Genomic DNA, 26805 nt, shown 5'->3' on the forward strand with positions numbered 1-26805 from the left:
GGGAGGATAATAGGGTTGAGGACGTTCCGTCACAGATCATATCACCTTAGGGTGGGGGATCACGTAGGAGTTGGCTAAGGGAGGGGTGCTCTCGGTTGAGGGCTCGAAGAAAGGTACAGACAACGCGTCTCGACAGATATGGGCGGAGCCCACATCCATTGAGGCCTTGGGGGGTCCTTGAATGCATTTTCCGACAGGATTGGTTAACTCGTGGTGTAAACTAGACTGCATAGATTTGATAGGTGGTGGTACTTGAACGGAATCAAGTTGGCCAGATTGTGACCTGCACAATGCCGATGCGACTACTACTACTAAACATATTTTCGAGACTGATGAAGGCATAATATGTTTAGAGTGTTGCTTTGTATGCCTGTGACACATGAACAGAGGCGGTCAGCAGAGAGGAGGAGACTTGAAGCTTAGGAAACCTGGAGCTACCGAAGAATGCTCGAACTCAATTGGATGGACAGAAAACGAATGAAGTGGAGTTCGCTAGGGTAATAGAATCGAGATGTCTTTGGCGTCAGATACAGTTTAGAGGAGACCGACTGGTAGGCCATCTACTGCACCGTAACACAATGATAACAACAATAGCAGAGAACTGCACAGAACGGCAAAATCGGCGAGGAGGGCCGCGTCTGGAATACATGAGCCAAATAATGTCCGATATGAAATGTGCAACCTACATGGCTCCGAAAAGGAAGGCCTAAACGAGAGAAGAATGGGAGACAGCTGCGAATCAACCCATGGGTTGAGAACCGAAGAAGAATAAGAAGCAGTTGGAGTCAGGGTTCAGAGGACTCTTTCTTCAGCAGGTCGGAACAACTACAACTGCTCAACATAATCTTGGCAGTATTGTGCCCTACTGCACTTTAAAGTTCCGTCCAGGCGAAGGCCGGTCTCGAACCCAGAGTACAGTAGTGAACGAACTCTCACAGACGTGAGCTGGTGCACATAGTCTTACCTGAACACAGTCCTCTTCATTCAGCCGGGAAAGCGCTCTTCTCAGGGATAACATGGGTATAACGGGGCAACAAAAGATAACCAAGAGGATATGTGACAAATCAGGTAAGATTCGGCTAAATTAAAATAAAATGAAAATATCTAACAGAAAACTCGCTGCATTCAAAGTTTAACAAATAGGGATTTATTACACAAAATTGAATTATTTACAAAGGATAGAGCTTTTCATAATGACAGGGTAAAATAACGCTGAGTCGAGGATAACCCGTTCACTGCCCTCACGAAAACTGTTGTGCTGCAACAAGCATGTTACAATAGTGTAAGTAACGAAATTTAGAAAGATGGATATCTGCTTACACTCATAAACAGTTATTCCCATGAAATTTACAATGCCTCGCGCCGTCGAACCCCGGTGCAAACAAAAATCACCACAAAATGTACAATGACCTGACTCGGTCACGAACCCTAGTCCCATGACGATTAAGGCTTCAAAGATACCAATGCAAACAAAATAAAAAGGACACAATCAACATATACACGTGTGTAAGTATCAAACGGGCCAGTGTTAACATCTTACGTAAAACAAATAGGACATAAAAATATTCTCTCTCTGCTTTCAAAACATGAAGGTCGTTTCTTCCCCCCTGGCACCCTTGACAAACTGCAGACGACAATAACCAACTCACAAGCCTGTGACGTCAAGCTCAACGACCTCTACACTCACCACTTCACTTGCGGCAGCCCCCTAATTTATGAGCTCAAATGGGCGACAGGCTAAATTCTTGCCTTTCAAAAGAACACCTCACGTAGTCAGCTGCTAAAGCCCTCATTTAAATATACCTGGGCTATCTGCCCTAGTCTCAATATCTCCAGCAATCTCGCTAATCTTACTTATGCCTCTCATGGGCTAAATCCTGGGGCTACAAAACACTAATCATTAAGCGATTGTCACATGGCCATACTCGGCATTTCCAAAATATATTCAATCAACTCTCAATGGCTGGGCTCTCTCATGTCAACTGCAAATTTTACTTCTGCCTCTCATGGGCTCAAATCTCTTAAATATTCGGACTCGCTCGCTCTATCAGTGAATCTGGGTGAATTACTGGTCACGTCTTGGTCACAACTATACACATCTACGTCTGCAGAAATAAATGCCTAAATGCGATCTAATGAAAGTACCTATCTGTTAGACTAACCTCCTATGACCAAATGAGTTCGATCAGACCCATAAAATCACACGTTCGTTAAAATAACACAATCAAAGTGAAATATGAACACGCTAACAAGGACTCTACAAATAACATCTACTTTAAAGTACGGGGTTCGAGTCTGAGGCCTAGCTCTAAATTACAAGGAAAATTATCCTACCATAACTAATCTGACTGACGGCCCCCATGTTCCTATCTAAATTTAAATGACATGCTTGAAACAGAATTGGAAAGCTCTGACCTTATTTATCGGGGACATAGCGGAGCGGCCATCCCTGTGGACCACTGGATCTACCAAATCATGATAGACTGCGGAGCTGGCATCAGATACTGTTGACCACTTGGATACATTCTTGCTTGTGTGGCGTCTTCGTACAGCTCCCTCTGTAGTTGGAAGGTGTCCCCTTCGATGTCGTGCTGATCAGGTGCTCCCAACGTTCCTGGATCGATGCCCGTTGTCGTGTTGGCTTCAGCTCCTGGTTGCGGCTTCCTTGCACTGGTGATGTCAAACACTCGTTCTGACTTGATGCAGGGGTAACTGAAAATAAATTCATATATTACAGACTGTCCAAACTCGATGCCTGTCTCCATTACAATCGTGTCTCACACGTCACATTGACCAAGTCTCGTTCAGAGTTTTAACCTGGTACACAATAGTTTCTTCACTCCTCTCAGTCACTGTTCTTTCACCCTATCACACGGACAACATATAGTTTCATAATTCCTAACCTGAGCCAATATTAATTCTAGCCTTTCGTCCGTAATACCTTGACCTCATAAAAATATGAAGCTACTAGTTCATTAGTCTCTTATAAGCAATATCTCATCTCCCCATAGCATATTCTCACAGGTAAAATCTTAAATTCAGCTGAATATTCAAGTTGATTACTTACTTCCTTGCAGAAATAGCAGTACGGGTAGTAGGTGTAGCTCGAAGACAAAGCGTTGTTCTCAGTACCAACACGCAGTATGACGACTCGTTCAGGCAGCCATTTGGTCCAAGAATGACTCTGATCTGCCCGGCGGCCTTAATTTATAATTCCGGATAGCGTCATCAAGCCGCTTGGCTGCGTGCAATCTTAGCGCGCCCGGGAAATTTTCCCGCATTAATTATATCATGAGCTCTAATTAGCGAATGCATTAATGAATGCAGCCCTAATGCATATCAAAATAAAGCAGAAATAATACAGGTTGCAATTCTTGTCTCAAATCCACTGCAACTCTTCCGTAACCAAAGATATTAATTTATTTCTTTCTTCCCTCCAATAATAAGTTTAGCGGGGATCTGGGAAGCGTCCCCAATCTTCATCAAGAGGCTTGGCTTGGGACATAACTCCTTTTAATGAGTTCTGGAGATTTCTCATAATAACACTCGCGCTCACTTCACATAAGAACGCTTCTTCTGGACCCCTTTATGACATATACTGTAAGACATTGGCTTCGTGGGTGGCCTAGTGTGCTTCCAATATCCAATACTCAGATTAATACAATTGTCCCAATGAACCGAATGGTTCAGTATATCAAGAATATGGTGTAAATCTGAACACCCCAGAAACAAAGATCGTGGTTGTCAGTAAACAAGCTACGTAATTACCACGGATAACAACAAATAATCTCTCTTGAAGATAGTACATGAAATAACATATTTTGACTGTAACGTCCAGAAGAATTGGGAGATGACCATTGAAATTAAAACGACGATAGAGAAATCCTGAGCCGCATTTTTAGGATAGGAAATGTCCTTTGCAATAACACCATTAAAACTGGAAATCAGACTTCAATCAATCATCAGTCAGTTAATTACTTCTGCTCTGCGTTTAGGGCTATCGTCCATATCACAGATTTCCTATCGGTTGTTTACCTAGTTTTTTCTTAAATGTACTCAAAGAATTTGGAAATTTATCAAACATCTCCTTTGGTAAATTATTCCAGTCCTTAGTTCCTCTTCCTTTAAACATGCCACGTAGCGAGCCGTGACACGTTCTCAGTTTTGATTATGTTTCCGAAAATAGTTATTTGGGTTCGGACCTGAGCCTTAACTCGAGCCCAAAGAAGGTGTTAAATATGACTAAATATAGATTAATTTTCCAAGTCTAGACTACCAGCTGTGGTCGCAGTTCTTAAGACATGTGATGATGCTTTTAATAAGAAGTCGTAGAGTTGAAATATAAAGAAGATAGGTTTTATTTAAGATGTGAAATTAACACTTCCAGTGCACAGCTACAAGTACATAGCAGATGTTATAATGGTGCACTGACGATAACATATGGATTTCATTTAATTTATATACCCTTACAATGGAGAGTTTCTGGTCTCTGGCCTGACCTCTTGACCTGTTTATAACTACAGGGTGTCTCATCTAAACCCAGACCAAACGCACGATGTTTGTACTCTGCGCTACGGCAGCTGCAGTATGGGAGGCGCGAGCATAGTTTTTGATCTTGCAAGCAGCCTGCACGTGTTCGACCTGGCAAGCATGAGTTGCCAGTCTCAATCTCATTTGTTAACATGATGAGACAGGTATCATTGCAACACCATATTTCCGTATGTAAAAGTTCTGGTTTCATCTTAATGGTAGTGTGAACAGTCATAACTCTCGCTATTTGTATGCACAAAATCCTAATGGTGTTTATGAAGTCCCTCATTATGATAGGAAGATTGGTGTTTGGTGTGCTGTTAGCGCAAGACGAATAGCAGGGCCTATTTCTTCGAGACGGCAGTAAATGCAGAGAGGTACCAAGACGACATTCTGGTGCCGTTCTTCCATCAGTTAACGGGAGAAGTAAAACCGCATGGGTGGTTTCTACAAGATTCAGCCCCTACTCATACAGCAATTTCTTACAATTTCGGAAGTGTTTGCAGACAAGTGATCAGTACTGGTCTATTTCCCCCTCGTTCTCCAGATCTAACAGCGTGATTTGTACTTGTGGGGTAAACTGAAAGAAAAAGTGTATCGAACAAGTCCTCACACAAAGAGCTCGATAGCTGCAGTCGCTTAAGTGCGGCCAGTATCCAGTATTCGGGAGATAGTAGGTTCGAACTCCACTATCGGCAGCCCTGAAGATGGCTTTCCGTGGTTTCCCATTTTCACACCAGGCAAATGCTGGGGCTATACCTTAATTAAGGCCACGGCCGCTTCCTACCTACTTCCAGCACTCTCCCGTCCCATCGTCGCTATAAGACCTATCTGTGTCGGTGCGAGGTAAAACAAATAGCAAAAATAGTCCTCACACATTGGAGGAACTGAAAGTAAATATTACGAATGAAATCAGAAACATTGCACACGCGACAGCCAGAATACGGTTACCAGGTACAATGACTGTATAACCCAGGAAGGGCGACACTTCCAGCATCTTTTATAAGGTAAGATTTTATATAAGAGTGTATACGCGCTTGAAGCAGGGCGGCCGCACGCGACATAACTTCGGCTGAGGCAGCTGCTGTATTGCAGAGTACAAACTCCGTGCGTTCGGTCTGAGTTTATATGAGAAAACCTGTATATACAACTATGTTGTGAAGATCCTATTATTAGAAAGGTGGACCGCTGTGGTCATAAAGACAAGTGAGCAAACTGCTTCGAGTTGTTATGCGAACATCAGATATGCTGTCGGCTACTGACCAGGAGAAATATAAATAAAATTGTGTACATTTGACACAGATTAAGATATGTACTTCTTCTTTGAAACGAAGACCGACTTAAGTCATAACAGATAAGTACTGTAAATAGAATCTGGGGAAGAACACAATACCTCTAAGTAATATACTCGTATAGAAAAGCTATTTGCGTGTTTATGTCATAAACGAATATTTGCCCCTAGTTCTCCTCTTGAATTGACTATTGAGTCAAGGAGCCGAACTCGGGCTCACTTACATACAAATTATATTTCAGTCTTCATAAGTTGGTAATGCTTTAGTCACGAGAAGATTTCTGGTCACTTCAACGTTCCATTTTACGTTAATTTTCCCCTTTCATAGATTAAGAAGTGAACCCCTGACCTATGAAAAGCGAAATGGCATTAATATATCAGCAAAAATTGTTTATAGTTACAAAGAATTCCGGCGTTACGTAATATAACCACATTCCCTTATAAAACCTTTCCCCCACCGAGCTCGATAGCTGCAGTCGCTTAAGTGCGGCCAGTATCCAGTATTCGGGAGATAGTAGGTTCGAACCCCACTGTCGGCAGCCCTGAAGATGGGTTTCCATGGTTTCCCATTTTCACACCAGGAAAATGCTGGGGCTGTACCTTAATTAAGGCCACGGCCGCTTCCTTCCCACTCCTAGCTCTTCCCTGTCCCATCGTTGCCATAAGACCTATCTGTACCGAGCTCGATAGCTGCAGTCGCTTAAGTGCGGCCAGTATCCTGTATTCGGGAGATAGTAAGTTCGAACCCCACTATTGGCAGCCCTGAAAATGGTTTTCCATGGTTTCCCATTTTCACACCAGGAAAATGCTGGGGCTGTACCTTAATTAAGGCCACGGCCGCTTCCTTCCCACTCCTAGCCATTCCCTGTCCCATCGTCGCCATAAGACCTATCTGTGTTGATGCGACGTAAAGAAACTAGCAAAAAAATTATCTATGTGTGTCGGTGCGACGTAAAGCAAAAAAAAAAAAAAAACCTCTCCCAAACACGAACCCACACAGTTCAAGGAAATGGAACAGTATCAAGGAAAACTTAGAACGAAGTACACAATTTTTCCTTTACTCTTATAAACACATTATTTATTCCAACGTTAAGGAAAAGAGACATATTACACACTGTACGGGATACTGATAACGACTTTTTCAATGTCAGGACGAGTTTACTATCGTAATTCATGTTCATAAAACAACACGTGTGGGAGTCTACTGAAGAAAAATGGAGTCAAATTTCCCTATAGGAAAATCCAATGATCATAAATATGTTTTAAACTGTAGGTCTCTGTCTTGGCCATCCATTAACCGAATTCACGTTCTAGCAACAATTGCTGTAGATACCAACCTTAGCTCACGGGCTATCGCGAGGATGCGAATTCCAGACGACTGCCAGTCATAAGAGACAGCCTGCACAGTTGCTAGGTAACACTGTTTGACCATCCATCCATGCCGTACATCACAACCTGCACGTTTGCTAGGAAACATTGTCTGAGCAACCATTCTTTACATCACAACCGGCTTGGTTGCTAGGTAACATTGTCTGACCATCAATCCATTCTTTACATCACAACCAGCACGGTTGCTAGGTACCATTGTATGACCATCAATCCATTCTTTACATACCAACCTGCGCGGTTGCTAAGTACCATGGTCTGACCATCACTCCGTTCTTTACATCACAACCTGCACGGTTGCTAGGTAACATTGTCTGACCATCCATCCATGTCGTACATCACAACCTGCACGTTTGCTAGGAAACATTGTCTGAGCAACCATTCTTTACATCACAGCCTGCATGGTTGCTAGGTAACATTATCTGGCCATCCATCCATACTTTATATCACAACCTGCACGGTTGCTAGGTAACATTGTCTGACCATCCGTCCATACCTTACATAACAGCCTACGCGGCTTACCTGCTATACTGAATAGTGGCCTTGTAAGGGGACGGGAATAATGGAAGGGATAGACAAGGAAGAGGGAAGGAAGTGGCCGGGGCCTAAAAGTTAGGTATCACCCCGACATTTCCCTGAGAAGAAGTGGAAAACCATGGAAAACCACTTCGAGGATGGCTGAGGTGGTAATTGAACCCCGTCTACTCAGTTGACCTCCCGAGGCTGAGTGGACCCCGTCCCAGCCCTCGTACCACTTTTCAAACTTCATGGCAGAGCCGGGAATCGAACCCCGGGGTGGCAGCTAATCACACTAACCACCACACCACTGAGGCGGACAACTATATCTTTAAAATAATGTATCCAACAATCATCTCAGACTTTTTTAACATTTTAAAACCAGGCATTTTTGTGCCTTCTTGCTCATAACTGAATTACATTGGATTAAATATAGTACGCGAACTTTTCTTGATCCCTGAGCTCCATAGAGCTGAATGGGAACTTGGGATCAAGAAAAGATTCCTGAGCTCCATAGAGCAGAATGGGAACTTTGGATCAAGAAAAGATTCCTGAGCTCCATAGAGCTGAATGGGAACTTGGGATCAAGAAAAGATTCCTGAGCTCCATAGAGCTGAATGGGAACTTTGGATCAAGAAAAGATTCCTGAGCTCCATAGAGCTGAATGGGAACTTGGGATCAAGAAAAGATTCCTGAGCTCCATAGAGCTGAATGGGAACTTGGGATCAAGAAAAGATTCCTGAGCTCCATAGAGCTGAATGGGAACTTTGGATCAAGAAAAGATTCCTGAGCTCCATAGAGCTGAATGGGAACTTTGGATCAAGAAAAGATTCCTGAGCTCCATAGAGCTGAATGGGAACTTGGGATCAAGAAAAGGTTCGCATACTATACATCATTCAGAAGTCCAAACACCCAGACTCCGGGCCAATGGAATTGAAGGCTGCGGCCGAACAACGGGGCATGCGCCAATTTGAGCAAAGTAGAAATTTCAGTGAAACATCAAGACTGAAGCCTCTTAAAGTGGAAATCCACTGGAAAGCGAGGCAGGCTCGATTTAGTTGAACGAGCCGTATTCTGTGTCTAGTGTCCGGCTCCATGGCTATATGGTTAGCGTGCTGGCCTTTGGTCACAGGGGTCCCGGGTTCGATTCACGGGAGGGTCGGGAATTTTAACCATCATTGGTTAATTTCACTGACACGGGGGCTGGGTGTATGTGTCGTCTTCATCATCATTTCATCCTCATCACGACGCGCAGGTCGCCTACGGGAGTCAAATCAAAAGACCTGCACCTGGCAAGCCGAACATGTCCTCGGACACGCCCGGGCCCCGGCACTAAAAGCCATACGCAATGGGACACATGCCAATACAAGTATTGTTTCGTGCAGTCCCCTCTAGTCCTCCCGAGTCTAACACGTTGGTGCTTTCTCACTTTTTATTCAACTCTTTCCTGTAAAAGGCCTATCAAACCTTCATAATAAAAGGAAGCGATTGTGGGATTCTCGGCAATCGTACGTTTCGATGAGAGATATTGAAGTTCGTAAAAAATTGCGCCGACTAGGGTGAGTTGTTCTACTTCTACTTATTAATAATATCCGTGACTGTATGCTACATATCTAATATAATAACCCATAAACTCAATGGTTACGTACGTACTTAAATAAAAAACGTTGTTACATAACTGTATTAAGTATTCGATTATACACACAGAGATCAAGCTACATCGCTCCCATTAACAGAGGTGAACACGTACAAAGACATCATGAGTTATATATGTCTTATCATACGATTGATTGATTGATTGATTGATTGATTGATTGATTGATTGATTGATTGATTGACACTTCGCGAGGCACAAATCCTAAATGAAAGGTTTCACAATCTAGCACGTTAGATTGAGCTTCTCAAACCTTGTTTTACCGCGCGAAGTAGAATGGAACAACGCGCACAGTCAGTTTTAGGTGGAAGCAGCATGAGCTGAAGTCTTTTCAGCCATTTACTTTTGTCTCTCCCGCAAAAAGTGCTCAGTGACGCTTGTCCATTGTTCGGCCGCACTCTTCAATTAACCATTTAAGAGTAAAATCTCCGACCCGTCCGGGAATCGAACCCAGGGCCCTCTGAACCAAAGAGCTCTACGTTGACCATTCAGCCAACGAGTGGGACATGAGAATATTGATCATGGTGAACCCTCCCAATTCCAAAATGACGGCTGTTTTACCTGGTTACAAAATCTTCTACTTCTACCAAACAGTTTTCCACTGTAATTTTTCTATGAATTTCGCAAAATAAGTAAATCTTGGTCATGGAGAGTAAGAGAAGTAGACAGAGACCAAGACGACGATAGTTAGGCTCATCATTACGATATATCAAAATCACTTCACCACATTTCTTGTCGCGTTTACAGTGGCGGCGATAAGGGCCCCGCGGAGCCTTGTGATGGTTCCATTGAAGAGTGATTTTACATATTTATAAAGCTACAGCACACAACACAGTATTATTTGTATTACAGAGGGTTATTCCAAACTTGGCCGTCGTAGTGCAGAGCTTCTTTCATCAATATGGAGTACAGGAGTTATTTCTGAAAGAATGTGGGTTTCTCAACCTGTTCCAATAAAAACAATCCCTTGCTGCCACTCACAACAATCAACAAGGCTTTTGAAGTAATAATTAGCCAGTTCTGAGAATCCAGTAGTCAGCTAAGATGCGATTACAAGGACAGCTTCCTTATCTAAACACTAAATACTGAAGTTTAGAGCCCGTTTATAACTCTCGGCAGTCAGTGTAGCTAGGTAGGCCTACGATTGACGGCTGAGTTGTAAATTATTTGGTCCTATGAACGAGATTATTTCTTAATATTGTGACGGTCAGCGTGTTTTGGTTACTATAGGCTAATTGAAATATGCATTTATTGTGTGTGTGTTCATGCCATATAAGTGTATTAACATCAGTTTTGCCTAGTTCCGTTATATAAATTGACATCCAATAAATATATTACACTTTTGTATACTAATTTTATCATTATTGTAATTAAATTTACGTTAAACAATTCACTCCAATATTCAATTTAACATTATTATAAAATTATATAAAATAACTTATAACATTATTCAAATGATGGCTAATTTAAAGCCACCGATTTGAAAACTAAATTATGTTATTATTATTATTATTATTATTATTATTATTATTATTATTATTATTATTATTATTATTATTGTCCGCCTCTGTGGTGTAGTGGTTAGCGTGATTAGCTGCCACCCCCGGAGGTCCGGGTTCGATTCCCGGCTCTGCCACGAAATTTGAAAAGTAGTACGAGGGCTGGAACGGGGTCCACTCAGCCTCGGGAGGTCAACTGAGTAGAGGTGGGTTCGATTCCCACCTCAGCCATCCTGGAAGTGGTTTTCCGTGGTTTCCTACTTCTCCTCCAGGCAAATGCCGGGATGGTACCTCACTTAAGGCCATGGCCGCTTCCTTCCCTCTTCCTTGTCTATTCCTTCCAATCTTCCCATCCCTCCACAAGGCCCCTGTTCAGCATAGCAGGTGAGGACGCCTGGGCGTCTACTGATTTGACCTCCCGAGGCTGAGTGGACCCCGTTCCAGCCCTGGTACCACTTTTCTAATTTCGTGGCAGAGCGGGGAATCGAACCCGGGCCTCCGGGGATGGCAGCTAATCACACTAACTACTACACCACAGAGGCGGATGCGTTTATCATTAATGTTAAAAAATCATTCCTTTACCTATTAGGAATCTCAACTTCGAAACTCCAACCTAGACTGCAGTCGAGTCAAAGGGTTGCTTGGCGCCCTCGGAGGTGAAGCCAATAACTCTCCGCTGGTGAAGAAACAACCGAAGATCTACGCGAATTAATTTCGCTGAAGGTGTTAGAGGTCCGCTTACAGTGGGGAGGGGGAACTAACTACCTATCGAGTTAGCCATGGGAGGGGAGAATAGCAAGTTGATCTGTTGGAGCGGAGACTTCACACTCAGTTCGCGTGCAGCTGTTACTACAACTTGTTGTTCTAGTGCGCAGCACACCCGAGAAGGAAATACGATAAGGAAGACCGCAACTACCAACTAGTTCCATACTTCTATCACAGGTGACATTATTATGTCCTATACTATAGCTTAAAAAATTAAGAAAGAATATTATTTTTCAAATATCTATTTTTCATTAAACTCTTGGGATAGTAAGGGGGCACTGACTACCATAAAACCTTTCGACATTGGTAGATAAAACAATTAATATCTGCGAAGGCATACAATTAATATTAATTAATACAATTATAATTAATTTATGTGGTTTCTTAACACAATTCGGAACATACCACTTAGTCGAGCAGCTCGTCTCCATTCTCCCAAGTCATCCCAGACCCAACTTTACAACATTTTTGTAACGCTACTCATTTATCCGAAATCCCCCAGAACAAAACGTGCTGCTTTTCTTTGGATTTTTTCCAGTTCTTGAATCAAGTAATCCTGGTGAGGTTCCCACACACTGGAACCATACTCAAGTTGGGGTCTTACCAGAGACTTATATGCCCTCTCATTTACATCCTTACTATAACCCCTAAATACCCTCATAACCAAGTGCAGAGACCTGTACCTTTTATTTACAATCATATTTATGTGATTACTACAATGAAGATCTTCCCTTATATTAAGACCTAGGTACTTACAATGATTCCCAAAGGGAACTTTCACTCCTTCAACGCAGTAATTAAAACTGAAAGGACTTTTCCTATTCGTGAAACTCAACACCTGACTTTTAACCCCATCATACCATTACCTACTGTCCATCCCACATCATCGACGTCATTTTGCAGTTGCTCACAATCTTGTAACTTATTTATTTCTTTGTGCAGAATAACATCATACAATTGTATTAATAACATCTTAATTATTACAGGGACAGATAAAGATTCGCCTACTCTAATTCTTTGAGATATACTTTCTAGAAACATAGCCACCCATTCAGTCACTCTTTTTTCTAGTCCAGTAGCACTCATTTTTGCCAGTGGTCTCCCATGATCTACCCTATCAAATGCGTTAGATAGGTCAATCGCGATACAGTCCATTTGACCTCCTGAATCCAGGATATCTGCTATGAAATGAAATGGCGTATGGCTTTTAGTGCCGGCGGTGTCCGAGGGCAAGTTCGGCTCACCACATGCAGGTTCTTTTGCTATATCTTGCTGAAATTCTACAAGTTGAGCTTCAGTGGAATAACCTTCCCTAAACCCAAACTGCCTTCTATCAAATCAGTTATTAATTTCACAAACATGTATAATATAATCAGAAAGAATGCTTTCCCAAAGCTTACATGCAGTGCATGTCAAACTGACTGGCCTGAAATTTTCAGCTTTATGTCTATCACCCTTTCCTTTATACACAGGGGTTACTATAGCAACCAAAAAAACAAGTGCATTCAATGCCCAAAAGACTCTCTGCAGCAATTCAAAGAAAGGGGATGATAACTAAATACTAGTTGTTCCTGTTCGAATACTTATGTCCAGATATAAAAGAACTACTTGTTTTCTTTCTTGTAGTAAAATAATTTTCAGGTGCTTGTCATGAGTTTATATCTTTAATAAATAATGTTATTTCCTTTACCTCCCACTGACTATTTTTTTTATGGATTTCTGAGACGCTGAGATGCCAGAATTTAGTCCCGCGGGAGTTCTTTTACATGGCAGTAAGTCTACCGCCACGAGGCTGACGTATTTGAACACCTTCAAATACCATCGGACTGAGCCAGAATCGAACCTGCCACGTGGGGGTCAGCAGGTCAGTATCTCACCCGTCTGAGCCACTCAGCACGGCAGTTTATATGTTTAATTGAAGACTCTAGTTTATTTTGTAATAGTTTTATTTATGTATACTTTCTTTGCATCGTTATAACAATTATAGAACTAATAAAAACGTTTATGTTCGAATACTACGTTTATGCAGGAATTTGGAAGCTGATGACACGCAGATCTACAGGTGGTGATTTCTGCTCTGTATTCTCTGAACCACGCGAGTCATGCCAGCAGATACCTGCGTAATGAAAGTGGTTACGAGACTGTATTATGTCAAATGTCATCCGGCCCCGCGGTGTAGGGGGCAACGCGTCCCCCTGTCACCCGGCGGCCCCGGGTTCGATTCCCGGCCGGGTCAGGGTTTTTTAATTGTAAATGATTGTGTCGTCCTTAACGTTCATTTCCTCACATTCAACACTTTACACTTCCGCCATTTACAAAATACAAGCAGGTTCCTCACATATGGTGCAAGTAGGGGCATAAGATATTTCTAGGTCGACGCCCCGAATAAATAGCATTTATATGTCAAATGTCACGATGATAGAATTCATTACGCTACTACAAAGATCTTGTTGGAAATTGTAAATTGCGTATTTGAGAAGTTTGCACATGCTGTGGATCATATCTCTGTGACTGGTATCAGCAGAACTTAATGACCTCGTTAGGAGATAAAGTGCATGTTGCCTGTCAGGATTTTTTGTTTTCTTACTAGTTGTTTAACGTCGTACTAACACGTCGAATGTTTTCGACAACGCCAGTATGGAAAATGGCTTCTTTTTTTTTTTTTACTTTACGTCGCACCGACACAGATAGGTCTTATGGCGACGATGGGATAGGAAAGGGCTAGGAATGGGAAGGAAGTGGCCGTGGCCTTAATTAAGGTACAGCCCCAGCATTTTCTTGGTGTGAAAATGGGAAAGCACGGAAAACCATCTTCGAGGCTGCCGACAGTGGGGTTCGAACTCACTATCTCCCGAATACTTAAGCGACTGCAGCTATCGAGTTCGGTTGGGAAATGGCCTTAATTAAGTACAGCCTGGTGGTCAAGAGACATTGACTTAATATTTTTACCATTCTTTCCGAAGGTTAGGCAGATAAACTGGAGTTATCTCTTTTGTCCTCATTTCAAAATTATATACAGACGAGCTTTTATACTCTTAGTTGACGGGTTAGTTTATGTACAACTGCAACAGTCACGCCATGTAGCGGCGATGAGCGGCAGCAGAAGAGACGAACAAGGAACGATGCGAGGGATCCATTCGGCCGTAGACGGACACACCTGGACTAAGGACAGTCAGTGTTATTGTTATTATTGTTATTTTTGATCAGCTTGAGGGGCTTTGGTCGGTGTACATTTTGATATCTTTCGGCTCGGCGATATTAGAACATCAGAGTCCTGTGGGTCGGAATGGAAGAATACACCCACAGTACACCTTGCTTGGCATGAGAGGCGGTGACTAAAAGGGGAACCAGAGGCTCCAGTGGCGTATGCTGGTATCAAGACGTTGGCTACCACTAGACTTAGGCTACCCCTTTTCGATAGTTGGTTTAGGGAACATCAAGCCTTAAGCATTTTGAGCTGCAGCCAACAGCCAACGGAGCTGCCCGCTGTGTTGTCAAGGCTGCTTCACAAGCTACTGCCCTGGCCTTTGCCACCGCCAATAGCTTTTCAATCGAGTTGGTAGCCTAAGGTTTAGCAAATTGAAGTGCAGCTTTGAGGCTAAATGGATAGAATGCTTACCTTTGGTCCGACGGCCCCGGTTCAAATTTCAGAATCAACCTTCTCATACTGTTAATTCCCCTGGCTTGGGAACTGGGTGTTTATGACGTCTTTGCCATTCATTTTATCCTTATTAGGTCACCACCAAGCCTATGTAGATGCCATGCACCGTTATTATTATTATTATTATTATTATTATTATTATTATTATTATTATTATTATTATCATCATCATAATCGTTAAATAACAATGTTGAATTTTACAGCGGTCGTACCCATTGTTCAATGGTTAATTATCTTCCTCAGAAGATCAGTGGTGGGGTCCGACCCTTGATCACGGGTTCGATTCCAACCAACAAAAGAGAACACTAAATCTGATAGATTGCGTTTCATTTTAGCAGATCTACCAATAAAAAGAAAACTATATTACTCCTATAACAGCAGCCCTGCAGTGTCTTCCTACAAGGATGTAGAAGTAAACGGGAGTGAAATACCAGCACACCGTCATCTATCTTATTTAAGACAGAAGGATGAGGTGAGGAAGTATATACGATGAGTAACGCATGGTGATAGTTAGCAGTGGCGATCTGACGGACCGAAGCCTAGCACAGCTATCCTCCGCCGGTCCCCGCGCCTGTAGGCAGACAGCAGCAAGCCGCGTGAGGCGAGTCGATGGGAACGGGCGAAAGTCTGGGCTGCAATATCAGTCTCCGAAGCCTTGTTCTCAGAAATACGTGCGACGTGTTTTCTCATTCCTTTCAAGGTTTGAAAATGGAACAATATGTCAGATGCTTACAATATAATGTGCTTTAGATTTCCAACGCTCGCATTTGAGGTTTGGGCTTCAATGATAGCCTTGGTAGCCCTCAGTATACGCCACTGAGAGGCTCTCAACTTGGGAGCGTGACAATGCTTCCTCTTACTTGTGTCTGGCTCCTCCACTGATCTCCGTACATGGATAGCTGGTAGCTTGGGTAGCAGTACGCCGAATAGAAGATGACTGGCGTAGTAAGATGGCAGCGAGCGCACGGTGCAGTAGACTACGAGGAGCGCGCTTGCTTTGTTTAAGCTTAGTTCCTTCGAGCATTCAAACAGATAGAGGGACCGCTCCCTATGTTTCTACCGGCCAAGCGTGGCACCAACATCAAGCTCTGAGCGATCAGCTGATGTAGGGCAAAACAAGGCGGTATTCCATAAGAGGAGCATTACGGAGTGTTTTTTAATCCCGATTTAAGCGTGCTCCTTATAATTGCTTTAAACTATTCAAGACGATAACAAATGCTATTCCCTTGGAACATTTCCTTTCCTTTTTGTATGAAAAGTGTTAAGTATCACTATATATGTGTAATATTTGGATGTGTTTACATATCAGTTAAGCGTTACGTGGCATGATTAGGCCTTACGTGGTTAACACCATCATTACCACTTTTCTATATATACTAAAACGACGTACTATGAACTCTACGCTATAAATCACATTTACAAAGGAATTAGGATGAAACACATCAATGAAAAGTCACTAGTTTAGATATTTCACTCGCTGAATTGAAACCACATGTTACTTCTGCATGTTCGTAAAATATAAACACAAATACTGTGTAGAAATGAGAAGAATGCAAGATTGAGGAATGTGGCCTGCAAGCACGAACTTCCTGTTCTGCCCAGACAGATCGGCTCTTATCTGCTACACGAAAACATTGACTCACACTTTGCAGTTTGTTGGATTACAACTGACAAGAGCGAAGAGCTGGCAATAGAAGATAATATGAAGTCGCCTGGGTAGTAGCGGAGTTGTTATGGTAACCATTGCGTCACTGGCTCTGCTGGTGAAAACCCTTTCGCCCCGTGCCTCATCGGGCATGTGCATTCTTCTGATCTCCCAACAATACGAATTCCTAAATGTAAATAAATAATAAAAATACGGTACATAATATATTTAAACTATCAAAGTATACATGTGTGGCAGATATAAATTGAATACTATTTGGAAGAGCTACAACGTTCTCTCCGTCAGTTCAAATTAAAATAGGTTAGGAGCGCACAGCTGTGAGCTCGAATCTGGGATCTAGTGGGTTCGAATCCCACTGTCGGCAGCCCTGAAAATAGTTTTCCGTGGCTTCCCATTTTCATACCAGGCAAATGCTGGGGCTGTACCTTAATTAAGGCCACGTCCGCTTCCTTACCATTCCCAGGTCTTTCCTGTCCCAATGTCGCCATAAGACCTATCTTTGTCGGTGCGACGTAAAGGAACTAGCAAAAAAAAGCAAATTAAAATATTTGTATTGATTACGTAGTAAACAAGTGACTGTCAGCGTGCCGAAGTGTACTTCTACGGCAAATACGCCGCGAAATACTTGAATATCCAGCGAAAAACACACAGTAAACTATCATTATGCTATTACAGGAGAAGTGGGTGTGTTCTGGGTTTTTAAATGTCCTGCAGGCTCATATTAAATGGTTTCTACAAGCTTTAAACAAGCCGGAATGATTAAAATAAAAACATTTTCTGAAAGAGGAAGAATTGTTCTGGGTGATTTCCGACAAAAGAGTAGCGTTACAAAAATGTTGCAAAGTTTGGGTTGGGAAGAATTAAAAGAAAGAAGAAGAGCTGCTCGACTAAGTGGTATGTTCCGAGCTGTCAGCGGAGAAATGGCGTGGAATGACATTAGTAGACGAATAGGTTTGAGTGGCGTTTATAAAAGATCACAATATGAAGATAAAGTTGGAATTCAAGAGGACAAACTGGGGCAAATATTCATTTATAGGAAGGGGAGTTAGGGATTTGAATAACTTACCAAGGGAGACGTTCAATAAATTTCCATTTTCTTTGAAATAATTTAGGAAAAGGCTACGAAAGCAACAGATAGGGAATCTGCCACCTGGGCGACTGCCCTAAATGCAGATCAATATTGATTGATTGATTGATTGATTGAATTGAGCTATTTTTGTATGAATAAAAGAAAAACCAAGTTTTTGGCTCGAAATACGAAAAATTCAGTCATACCTCCCCTTAAGAATGCATAATTTCGTGGCATACATGTATACAATTTACAGCAATGTTTCCAGAAACTGTTTTTCACAAGTATTGTGTTACCGATCGCTAATTGCATGTATACAGCACCTATATTTGTCGGCCGTTATTATACACTCATTTTTATTGCTATCCTCAGAATGACGTGTCAGTGTTCCCAATGTCCTTATGCTTTGAGTGAATATGTCCCTATATTTTTAATTATTCCAATGCGCCATTAATTGCGATTTAAAATTGACTATTTTATCATTGCTTCCCCATAAGGAGAGCTCTAGGATGGGTATACCAACATGGCGGACCGCACACTCAGCTTGACGTACTTTCTCCTGCAGCGGAGAGCTGCCATCAGCGATCCATGTATAGAGATGGAGATCTTTCCTGCCTGACCTACTTTTGTGAATTCTTTTCCGACCGCGACGGTATTGCGAGCCCTAAGGAGTCTTTAATTTTCATTTCCTTCGTGGCCCTTGTCTTTCGTCTGCCGATACCTTCATTTTTCGAAAGATTTGACCTCTACCGCTTTTCCTTCTCATAAGTTAACACTAACGGAGAGTGCGGTTACCAGTTGTCCTTCCTGTTAAAGTAATAATCACAAACATCCTCAGCGTTGTGGCTCGGGGCGGTAGAATCCCATGGTATCACCTGCCTGTCGCAAAAGTCGACTAAAAGGGGCACCATAGGCTCTCAACTTAGGAGCGTTGTATTGCTTCAACTTACTAGTGCCAGGCTCCTCACTTGCATCTATCCTATCTGACCTCCCTTGATCAACTCTTGTACTCTTCCCACCCCGACGGTATTAGGTATCGAAGTCTGGGTAGTCTTTCATTTTCACGCCCTTCGTGGCCCTTGTCTTTCTTTGACCGATACCCTCAATTTTCGAAGTGTCGGACCCCTTCCATTTTCCCCTTTGATTATTGTTAACAGAAGATGGTTACCAAGTTGTACTTCCTCCTAAAACAATAATTATCTAGCTCGGTAGGTGCAGCTTAAGTGTGGCCAGTATCCATTATTCGGGAGAACCCCACTGTCGGCAGCGCAGAAGACTGTTTTCCGTGGTATCCTATTTTCACACCAGGCAAATACTAGGGCTGCACCTTAATTAAGGCCACGGGCTCTTTTTTCACATTGGCCTGAAAATGGGAAACCTCGAAAAACCATATTATGGACTGCCAACAGTGGGGTTCGAACCCACTATCTCCCGGATGCAAGGTCACAGCTGTTTTACTTGGGTCTCAAGCATCAAGGCAACACCTGATCATTCAGAATTTTTAAATAAACCTGCTGGTTCATATTAGTAGTCACCTCAGTGAGCGGGCCAAATCCATGATACGAAAAATACCCCCAAAAGATCACAGACCCAGCTCTGGCTTAAACCTGACCTTGCACACATCCAAGATAAAATGCTTCATTTGGCCTTCGGTGCACTCGACGAAGTGTATCATTGGAATACAGGCAGAACACATTACGTTCCACCAGTCAGCTACTGTCCACGTTCGATGATTTCTAGCCCATTGAAGACCCACATGCAATGGTCTGTTGCGAGGTGACCGACGCCAAATGTTCATTGCATGCAGTTCCCGTCGCAATGTTCTCTCGCTAACAGGTTGGGATGGATCTTCAGTTATTGATTGAAGCAATTCCCGTCGGATTTGGAAGCGATTTTTATTCACAAGCCGTGAAACGTGTCTACGATCCCTCTCAGTTAGAATCCTTTCCCGACCACAATTCTGACGTCGTGTTTCGTGGCCACGTGAAGTACACCACTGCTTGTAGACACGGTGAATAGTCCTCTGCGAAACACCAACAAATCCAGTAACTTCACGCACCGTACGGCCATGGGCACGGCCAAACACGATTGCCCCCCTTTTCTCCCACTCTGTTACATCCTTACATCTACCCATGTTGTCGTACACTTTCCGTTTGAAATAGCGCTGTGAAGAGGAGGCGGACCTCCTGTTGATTGAATCGGATAATACGATTACAGCGCTCCTCCGGAGACCTCCGGTAGTCCTCCGATTGAATTCACTGGCGGAAAATTCAAATGCTTTGATGTGGGCAAAGTTGCAACGGTGATCTTATGAGGAATTACAATTTAGATTTCAGTACTAATTCCACAGATGCATGTGTTCCCCTACGTTTGTCATTCAAATGATGTAGTCGTTTCAAGATCGCCGCATTATTTGTTACGTTATGAATAACAGATTTTGATCTGCTGACGTTCAGTTTGCAATAGGTGCAGGTGGATAGAATACTGTAGACTGAATATTGGCATATATTATACTGTTGCAAATGCGTTAACAATATTATTAATACTGGTAGTAAAATAGTTTAAGTGGTAATTATATTCCATTGCATGTAAACATGTATTATATACGATGTTCTTACATTAATTATACTCCTAGCTCATTTATTACGGAACAGTACATCCGGCTCCATGGCTAAATGGTTAGCGTGCTGGCCTTTGGTCACAGGGGTCCCGGGTTCGATTCCCGGCAGGTTCGGGAATTTTGACCTTAATTGGCTAATTTCGCTGGCGCTGGAACTGGGTGTATGTGTCGTCTTCATCATCATTTCATCCACATCACAACGCGCAGATCGCCTAAAGACGTCAAATCAAAGGACCTGCATCTAGTGAGCCGAACTTGTCCTCAGACACTCTCGGCACTAAAAGTCATACGCCATTTCAATTTTTACTGAAGAGTACGAACTGATTGAAACTGGTTATATGCTGTACCGGGCTGAGTAGTTCAGACGGTAGAGTGCTGGCCTTCTGAGCTCAAGCTTGCGGTTTCAGTTCCGACTTTGCTCGGCGGTACCTGAAGGTGGTCAGGTGTACCGGCAGTAGCGGCGATTGGGAATTAGAAGTAGGGGGGGAAAATGTAAAGACAACAAAGTACCCCAGTTTGTGGGATATAGCGGGGGGGGGGGCGGGTATATGCGTTATACATTAAAACTGAAAAAAAAAAGCTACTAAATGGAATTTCGACAGAGAGGTAAAGATTCTCAGCCTACCAACTTACCTGTGTTGATAATATTTATTTGAGATTTTGATTTAATACTATACAATAAAACTTTCACGAGAGGAACAATATTACACATGTATTAAAATTAAATAGACGTACGGCGTGATTATATAATTAAAATAATTTAGTATTTGACTACAAACTAAAAACAAAAACTAACTGACACTAAATAGACTGCCAGACTAACGAATGCACGCGTACCCTTCCTCACAGCACATACAAAGTCTCCACTACAGTACTCGCTGTGGCGCTATACAAATCGGTTAACCGCGTGAACGACTTTGTTGCGTATTTCCGCTAATAATTTCGTTATTAATTAAAGCAAATAATTAGCTGATAAGACAACAGGGCTTGTACAAATTGCTTGTTTTAATAATTCCTATAATACCTTGTTTCATCCAGCTAAAATGGAATACAAATGCAAAGTTTTCTCCACAAAGTAGGGGGGCGACTGTCCCCTCTCGCCCCCCCCTAATCGCCGCTACTGTATCGGCACATGAAAGAACTCCTGTGGGACAAAATGTCGGCACCTTAACGTCACAAAAAACCACAGAAGTGGTTATGGGAGTACAATAATAATAATAATAATAATAATAATAATAATAATAATAATAATAATAATAATAATAATCCTTCCATCAATTTACCCTCCAGGGTTGGGTGTTCCCTCGGACGCAGAGAGGGATCCCACCTATACCGCCTCAAGGACAGTGTCCTGGAGCGTGAGACTTTGGGTTTTGTTTTATGTCGCACCGACACAGATAAGTCTTATGGCGACGATGGGATAGGGAAGGTTTGGGAGTGGGAACGAAGCGGCCGTGGCCTTCAGTTAGGTACCATCCCGGCATTTTCCTGGAGGAGAAGTGGGAAACCACGGAAAACCATCTTCAAGGCTACCGACAGTGGGATTCGATCCCACTATCTTCCGGATGAAAGTGGGTTCGAACCCCACTGTCGGCAGCTCTGAAGATGGTTTTACGTCGTTTTCCATTTTCACGCCTAGAAATTACTCTCCTTAGCCGTTCCTATCACATCGTCGTCATAAGACGGCATGACGTAAAGCAAATTTTTACAAAAGTAATCGACAAATGGACCACGAACGATAAATGAGAATGTATATATTTCCTATATTCTCCTTCGTCATATTTATAAAGCAGTATTTACTATGTCGCTAGCACATCCGTTGCGCACCACGTATGGAACGGCAAGCGAGGCACACAGTACTGTACTGTTGCTCCGTCCTCCGCTCGCCCTCCGCTCGCGTGCCGAAGCACCGATTGGTTTCCCAGCAACAGTTTACTACCGGGGAATATCGGAGGGAGCGCTCACTCGCACTACCGATTGCAATCATAGGAGCAACTGCTCCGTTCCCAGCTCTATTCGCAACAGTAGCTCCGAGTGCAAGGACTTAGTGGGCTGTAATTTCAAACTTACGTCCATGAATGTAGGCGCCCTATAAAAATCGTTACCTACATAAACAAAAATTGATCTATATCACCGATATTCCATACAATACCCCTTAGCAAAGAACGTATAGTCATTCAGAGTAATTAATGCATCCTCTCATTTGTTATCAAGAAAATGCAATTATATCGACATATAATACATACCCCATATACCTGTAGGTATAAACCCTGTAGATACAACAAACAATATATCTAAACAAGTTCAGTTGTTTCTCAGAAAAGTGCAGGCCCTACCTGTGCAGAACGTACACAGTGGTTCGTTCATTATTATTATCATTATTATGGAAATATTCCCATTATATTGGCGCTAGAATACAGTAATTTCAAGTTAAATTTGAATTCGTTTTTAATTTCTGGACATATGTAAAACACGTGAAAGACGTGGCAGAAGTAAGGAATGATTATTTACGAACGGAGGGAGGAGTTCAAGCGGTTCAAATCTGTAAATGCTGCTCTGTAAAACATGGCACAAATGACTCCTAACCGCTGGTCTTGCGGTGTAGGTGGCAACGCGTCCGCCTGTCACCTGGCGGCCCTGGGTTCGATTCCCGGCCAGGTCAGTTTTTGATTGTAAATTATTAATATCCCTGGCCTGGGGACTGGGTGTTTGTGTCATCCTTAACGTTCCTTTCCTCGCATTCAACACTTCACCCTACCGCCATTTACATAATACACGCAGGTTTCCTCATATATGGTGCAAATAGGGGCAAAGGATCTTCATAGGTCGACGCCCCGAACAAATAGCATTAAAAAAAGTTTAAGAAGGAGTGTAGTTTCGCGCAAAAACAGCGACGTCATAAATTCCTGTGAAAATGCTCGTTCATTCCTCCCGTATGAAGTTCACACTACGCGCTTGTCATTCAATGTTTTTTTTTCTTTGCTAGTTGTTTTACGTCGCACCGACACAGATAGGTCTTATGCGACGATGGGATAGGAAAGGTCTAGGAAGTGGAAGGAACCGGCCGTGGCTTTAATTAAGGTACAGTCCCGGCATTTGCCTGGAGTGAAAATGGGCAACCACGGAGAACCATCGTCAGGGCTGCCGACAGTGGGGCTCGAACCCATCATCTCCCGAATACCATCTTCAGGGTTGCCGGCAATGGGGTTCGAATCCACTATCTCCCGGATGCAATCTCACAGCTCCGCGCCCCTAACCACACGGCCAACTCGCTTGGTCGTACCGACTGTAACAGCCTGCCTGTATATTGGTGGGAAGTAGCTGGGGTGTAAGATAACTTTCTTCTTTAGCATGCCATTCCTCTGGTTCATACATTTTCTGATATATCTGGTACGTAACACACTGGTTCATCATTGTATTCGAGCTATAAAATCCCTACTCTGAGCCACTGATTGGAATGAGTAGTGTGCATATTTAACGAAATAATGACAGAGGAGTGGTCACGGCAGTCTGCGACCTGGTTATTCCAGTTCTGGAACTTTGGACTCTTAGATCGGCACCGTAGTACTGTTCGTTGAAAGTGAGAAAGTGTGCGGTTTTTCATTTGATCGAGTATTTTATATGACAACATTGCTTTCAATCGCTACATTCCTACTGACGTTTTTGTAATGACCTATGTTGAATTCAGTTAGGAAAACCACCAAGTCAGTCTTTCTGAGAATCCCGTAGCGAAGCACGGGTACATCAAATAATAATAATAATAATAATAATAATAATAATAATAATAATAATAATAATAATAATAATAATAATAATAATAATAATAATATTGGCTTTACGTCCCACTAACTACTTATAAGGTTTTCGGGGACGCCGTGATGCCAGAATTTGGTTACGCAGGAGTTCTTTTACGTGTAATTAAATCTACCAACACGAGGTAGACGAATTTGAGCATCTTCAAATATCACCGGACTGAGCCAGAATCGAACCTGCGAAGTTGGGGTCAGAAAGCCAATGCCTCAAACGTCCGAGCCACTCAGCCCGGCATGCAATGATAATAGTATTAATTATTTCATAACGAAGTAATTTACAGTCACGGACAAGGCCTAAATTATAACATGTTTATATTTAAGAAAATACATAATTATGTTTGTACATAAGAATGCTATGTGTAATATCGATTAATAGTTAAGGTATTAACTGAGGGGCCTAGTTTCGCACAATAGTAGCGACAAGTTTTAAATTCCTGAGAAAATGCTCTTCCATTTCTCCCGTACCAAGTTCACACTACGCGCTTGTCATTCAATCGGAGGTTCTGTTACATAATTATTATGTCTGTACGTAAGAATGCTAGGCCTATTTGTAATATCGCCAAATAACTGAAGTATTAACGGAGGGGCGTAGTTTTTCACATTAATAGCGACAAGTTATAAATTCCTGTACAAATGCTCGTTCATTTCTCCCGTGCCAAGTTCAAACTACGCGCTTGCAATTCAATCGGAGGTTCTCCGGAGGCAAACGATTGAAAGCGCCCGGAGCCTCCGCTCCGTAAACAACCGCTCCGTTAACAGCGCTAGTTTGAAACATCAATGTCTCACTGATCGCTACTGCCGTATGCTCACTACAGGCAGTGCGCATGCGGTTAAACAGGAGACTCGTTCGCTGCGCCATCTGTACAGGCCTAACGATCATCTGTGCCTGCGCACTCAAGTGACTAATTTTTTGTTCGGTGAGCTTAGTAGTAAAGTAGGACCGAGTGGATTGACTTAAGGCTCAACAGTTCTGCATTAGGGAGGTGAGTGAGTCAAATTCCACCGTCGGCTGTCGTGAGAATGGTTTTCTGTGCTTTCCCATTCTCAGTTCTAGGCAAATATAGGGATAGTTCCTATTTATAGGCCACGTCCGATCCCTTATCCTTCGTCTTTCACTGCAACGCATATCACCACAGGGCAGTCCCAAGCCGGCGAATGAAGCCCGGTAGAATACATTTTGTCGAGAAGTACTGGTCCAATTTTCAAAATAATCCGGTGCTGAATTTGTAATTTTTGTGGGTCGAAGGCTATGTGTAAAAAACGACGTAGTTCCATTTAAGAAAACGAAGTCAGAGTTGCGGAAGTGTAGAGTGTTGAATGTGAGGAAATGGACGTTAAGGACGGCACAAATACCCAGTCCCCAGGCCAGGGATATTAATCATTTACAATTAAAAACCCCTGTCCCGGCCGGGAATCGAACTCGGGCCGCCGGATGACAGGCGGACGCGTTGCCCCCTACACCGCGGGACCGGAAAAGTTAGTACCATTATCTCAAAAGATATTGAGGCCATTATAAAGTGATGTAAGTCCGATTATGAGCCCCTTGGTAGCACTACTGAAAGTGAGAAGAGAATGTCAATATCTTTTATCGTTCACGAGTTATTTGAGGTGGACAACCCTGTGTGAGATAATCACACCACCGCCTAATGTGAAGCAGACTGTCCTAAATGCGGACACTCCTCATAATACTCAACCGCTAGACGCCCCAACACTCAGCAACCTTCTCGCTACACACATGTGGAGAAACTCACCCTGTGTATGCTCGGCGTTGCAAATCTCGTCCCCTCTGCAAATAAACCGGAGATGGTAGCACCCCTAAGAACAATAGACCCTCCCACCCTCTCATCACTTTGCCCACTTCCTCCTGTAGAAGATATGGTCAGGTTTATAACTACCTGCCTCTACAACGTCTACCTCGTACAACCGCCCCCTGACTCTCAGTGGCGTATGCTGGGAACAAGACGTGGGCTACCAGTAAACTTAAAGTTACCGCTTTTCGATAGTTTGTTTAGTGGATGTCAAGCCCTAAGCGTTCTGAGCTGCAGTGAATAACCAACGGAGTAGCCTGCTGTGCTGTTTCACGAGTTACTGCCCTGGCCTCTGCTACTGTCAATAATCAACACCTAGTCAGTGGAGATAGTAGCCTAAGATTTAGGAAATTAAAGTCCGACTTTGTTGCGAAATGGATAGAATGCTTGTCTTTGGTCCGATGTGTCCGGTTCATTTATCAGAATGAAAGCCCTCGTACTCTTAATTCCCCTGGCTTGGGGACTGGGTGTTTGTGGCGTTTCGCCATTCATTTCATCCTCATCACGACGCGAAGGTTGCCTACGGGC

At 42.9% G+C, this 26805-nt stretch overlaps 1 protein-coding gene across 2 annotated transcripts in view; it reads left to right on the forward strand.

Moving 5' to 3' along the window:
• The first annotated feature begins 11829 nt into the window (after window positions 1-11829).
• Window positions 11830-26805, forward strand: part of LOC136881151 (uncharacterized) — a 208006-nt gene continuing 193030 nt past the window's right edge. For both annotated transcript variants that reach the window (XM_068229260.1, XM_068229259.1), the window contains exon 1: window positions 11830-13505. In XM_068229260.1, the coding sequence (XP_068085361.1) occupies window positions 13374-13505 (132 nt within the window). In that variant the 5' untranslated portion in view covers window positions 11830-13373. The remainder of the gene's footprint in view (window positions 13506-26805) is intronic.

The sequence above is a fragment of the Anabrus simplex genome, chromosome 9 (assembly GCF_040414725.1).
Source record: "Anabrus simplex isolate iqAnaSimp1 chromosome 9, ASM4041472v1, whole genome shotgun sequence".
NCBI lineage: Eukaryota > Metazoa > Arthropoda > Insecta > Orthoptera > Tettigoniidae > Anabrus > Anabrus simplex.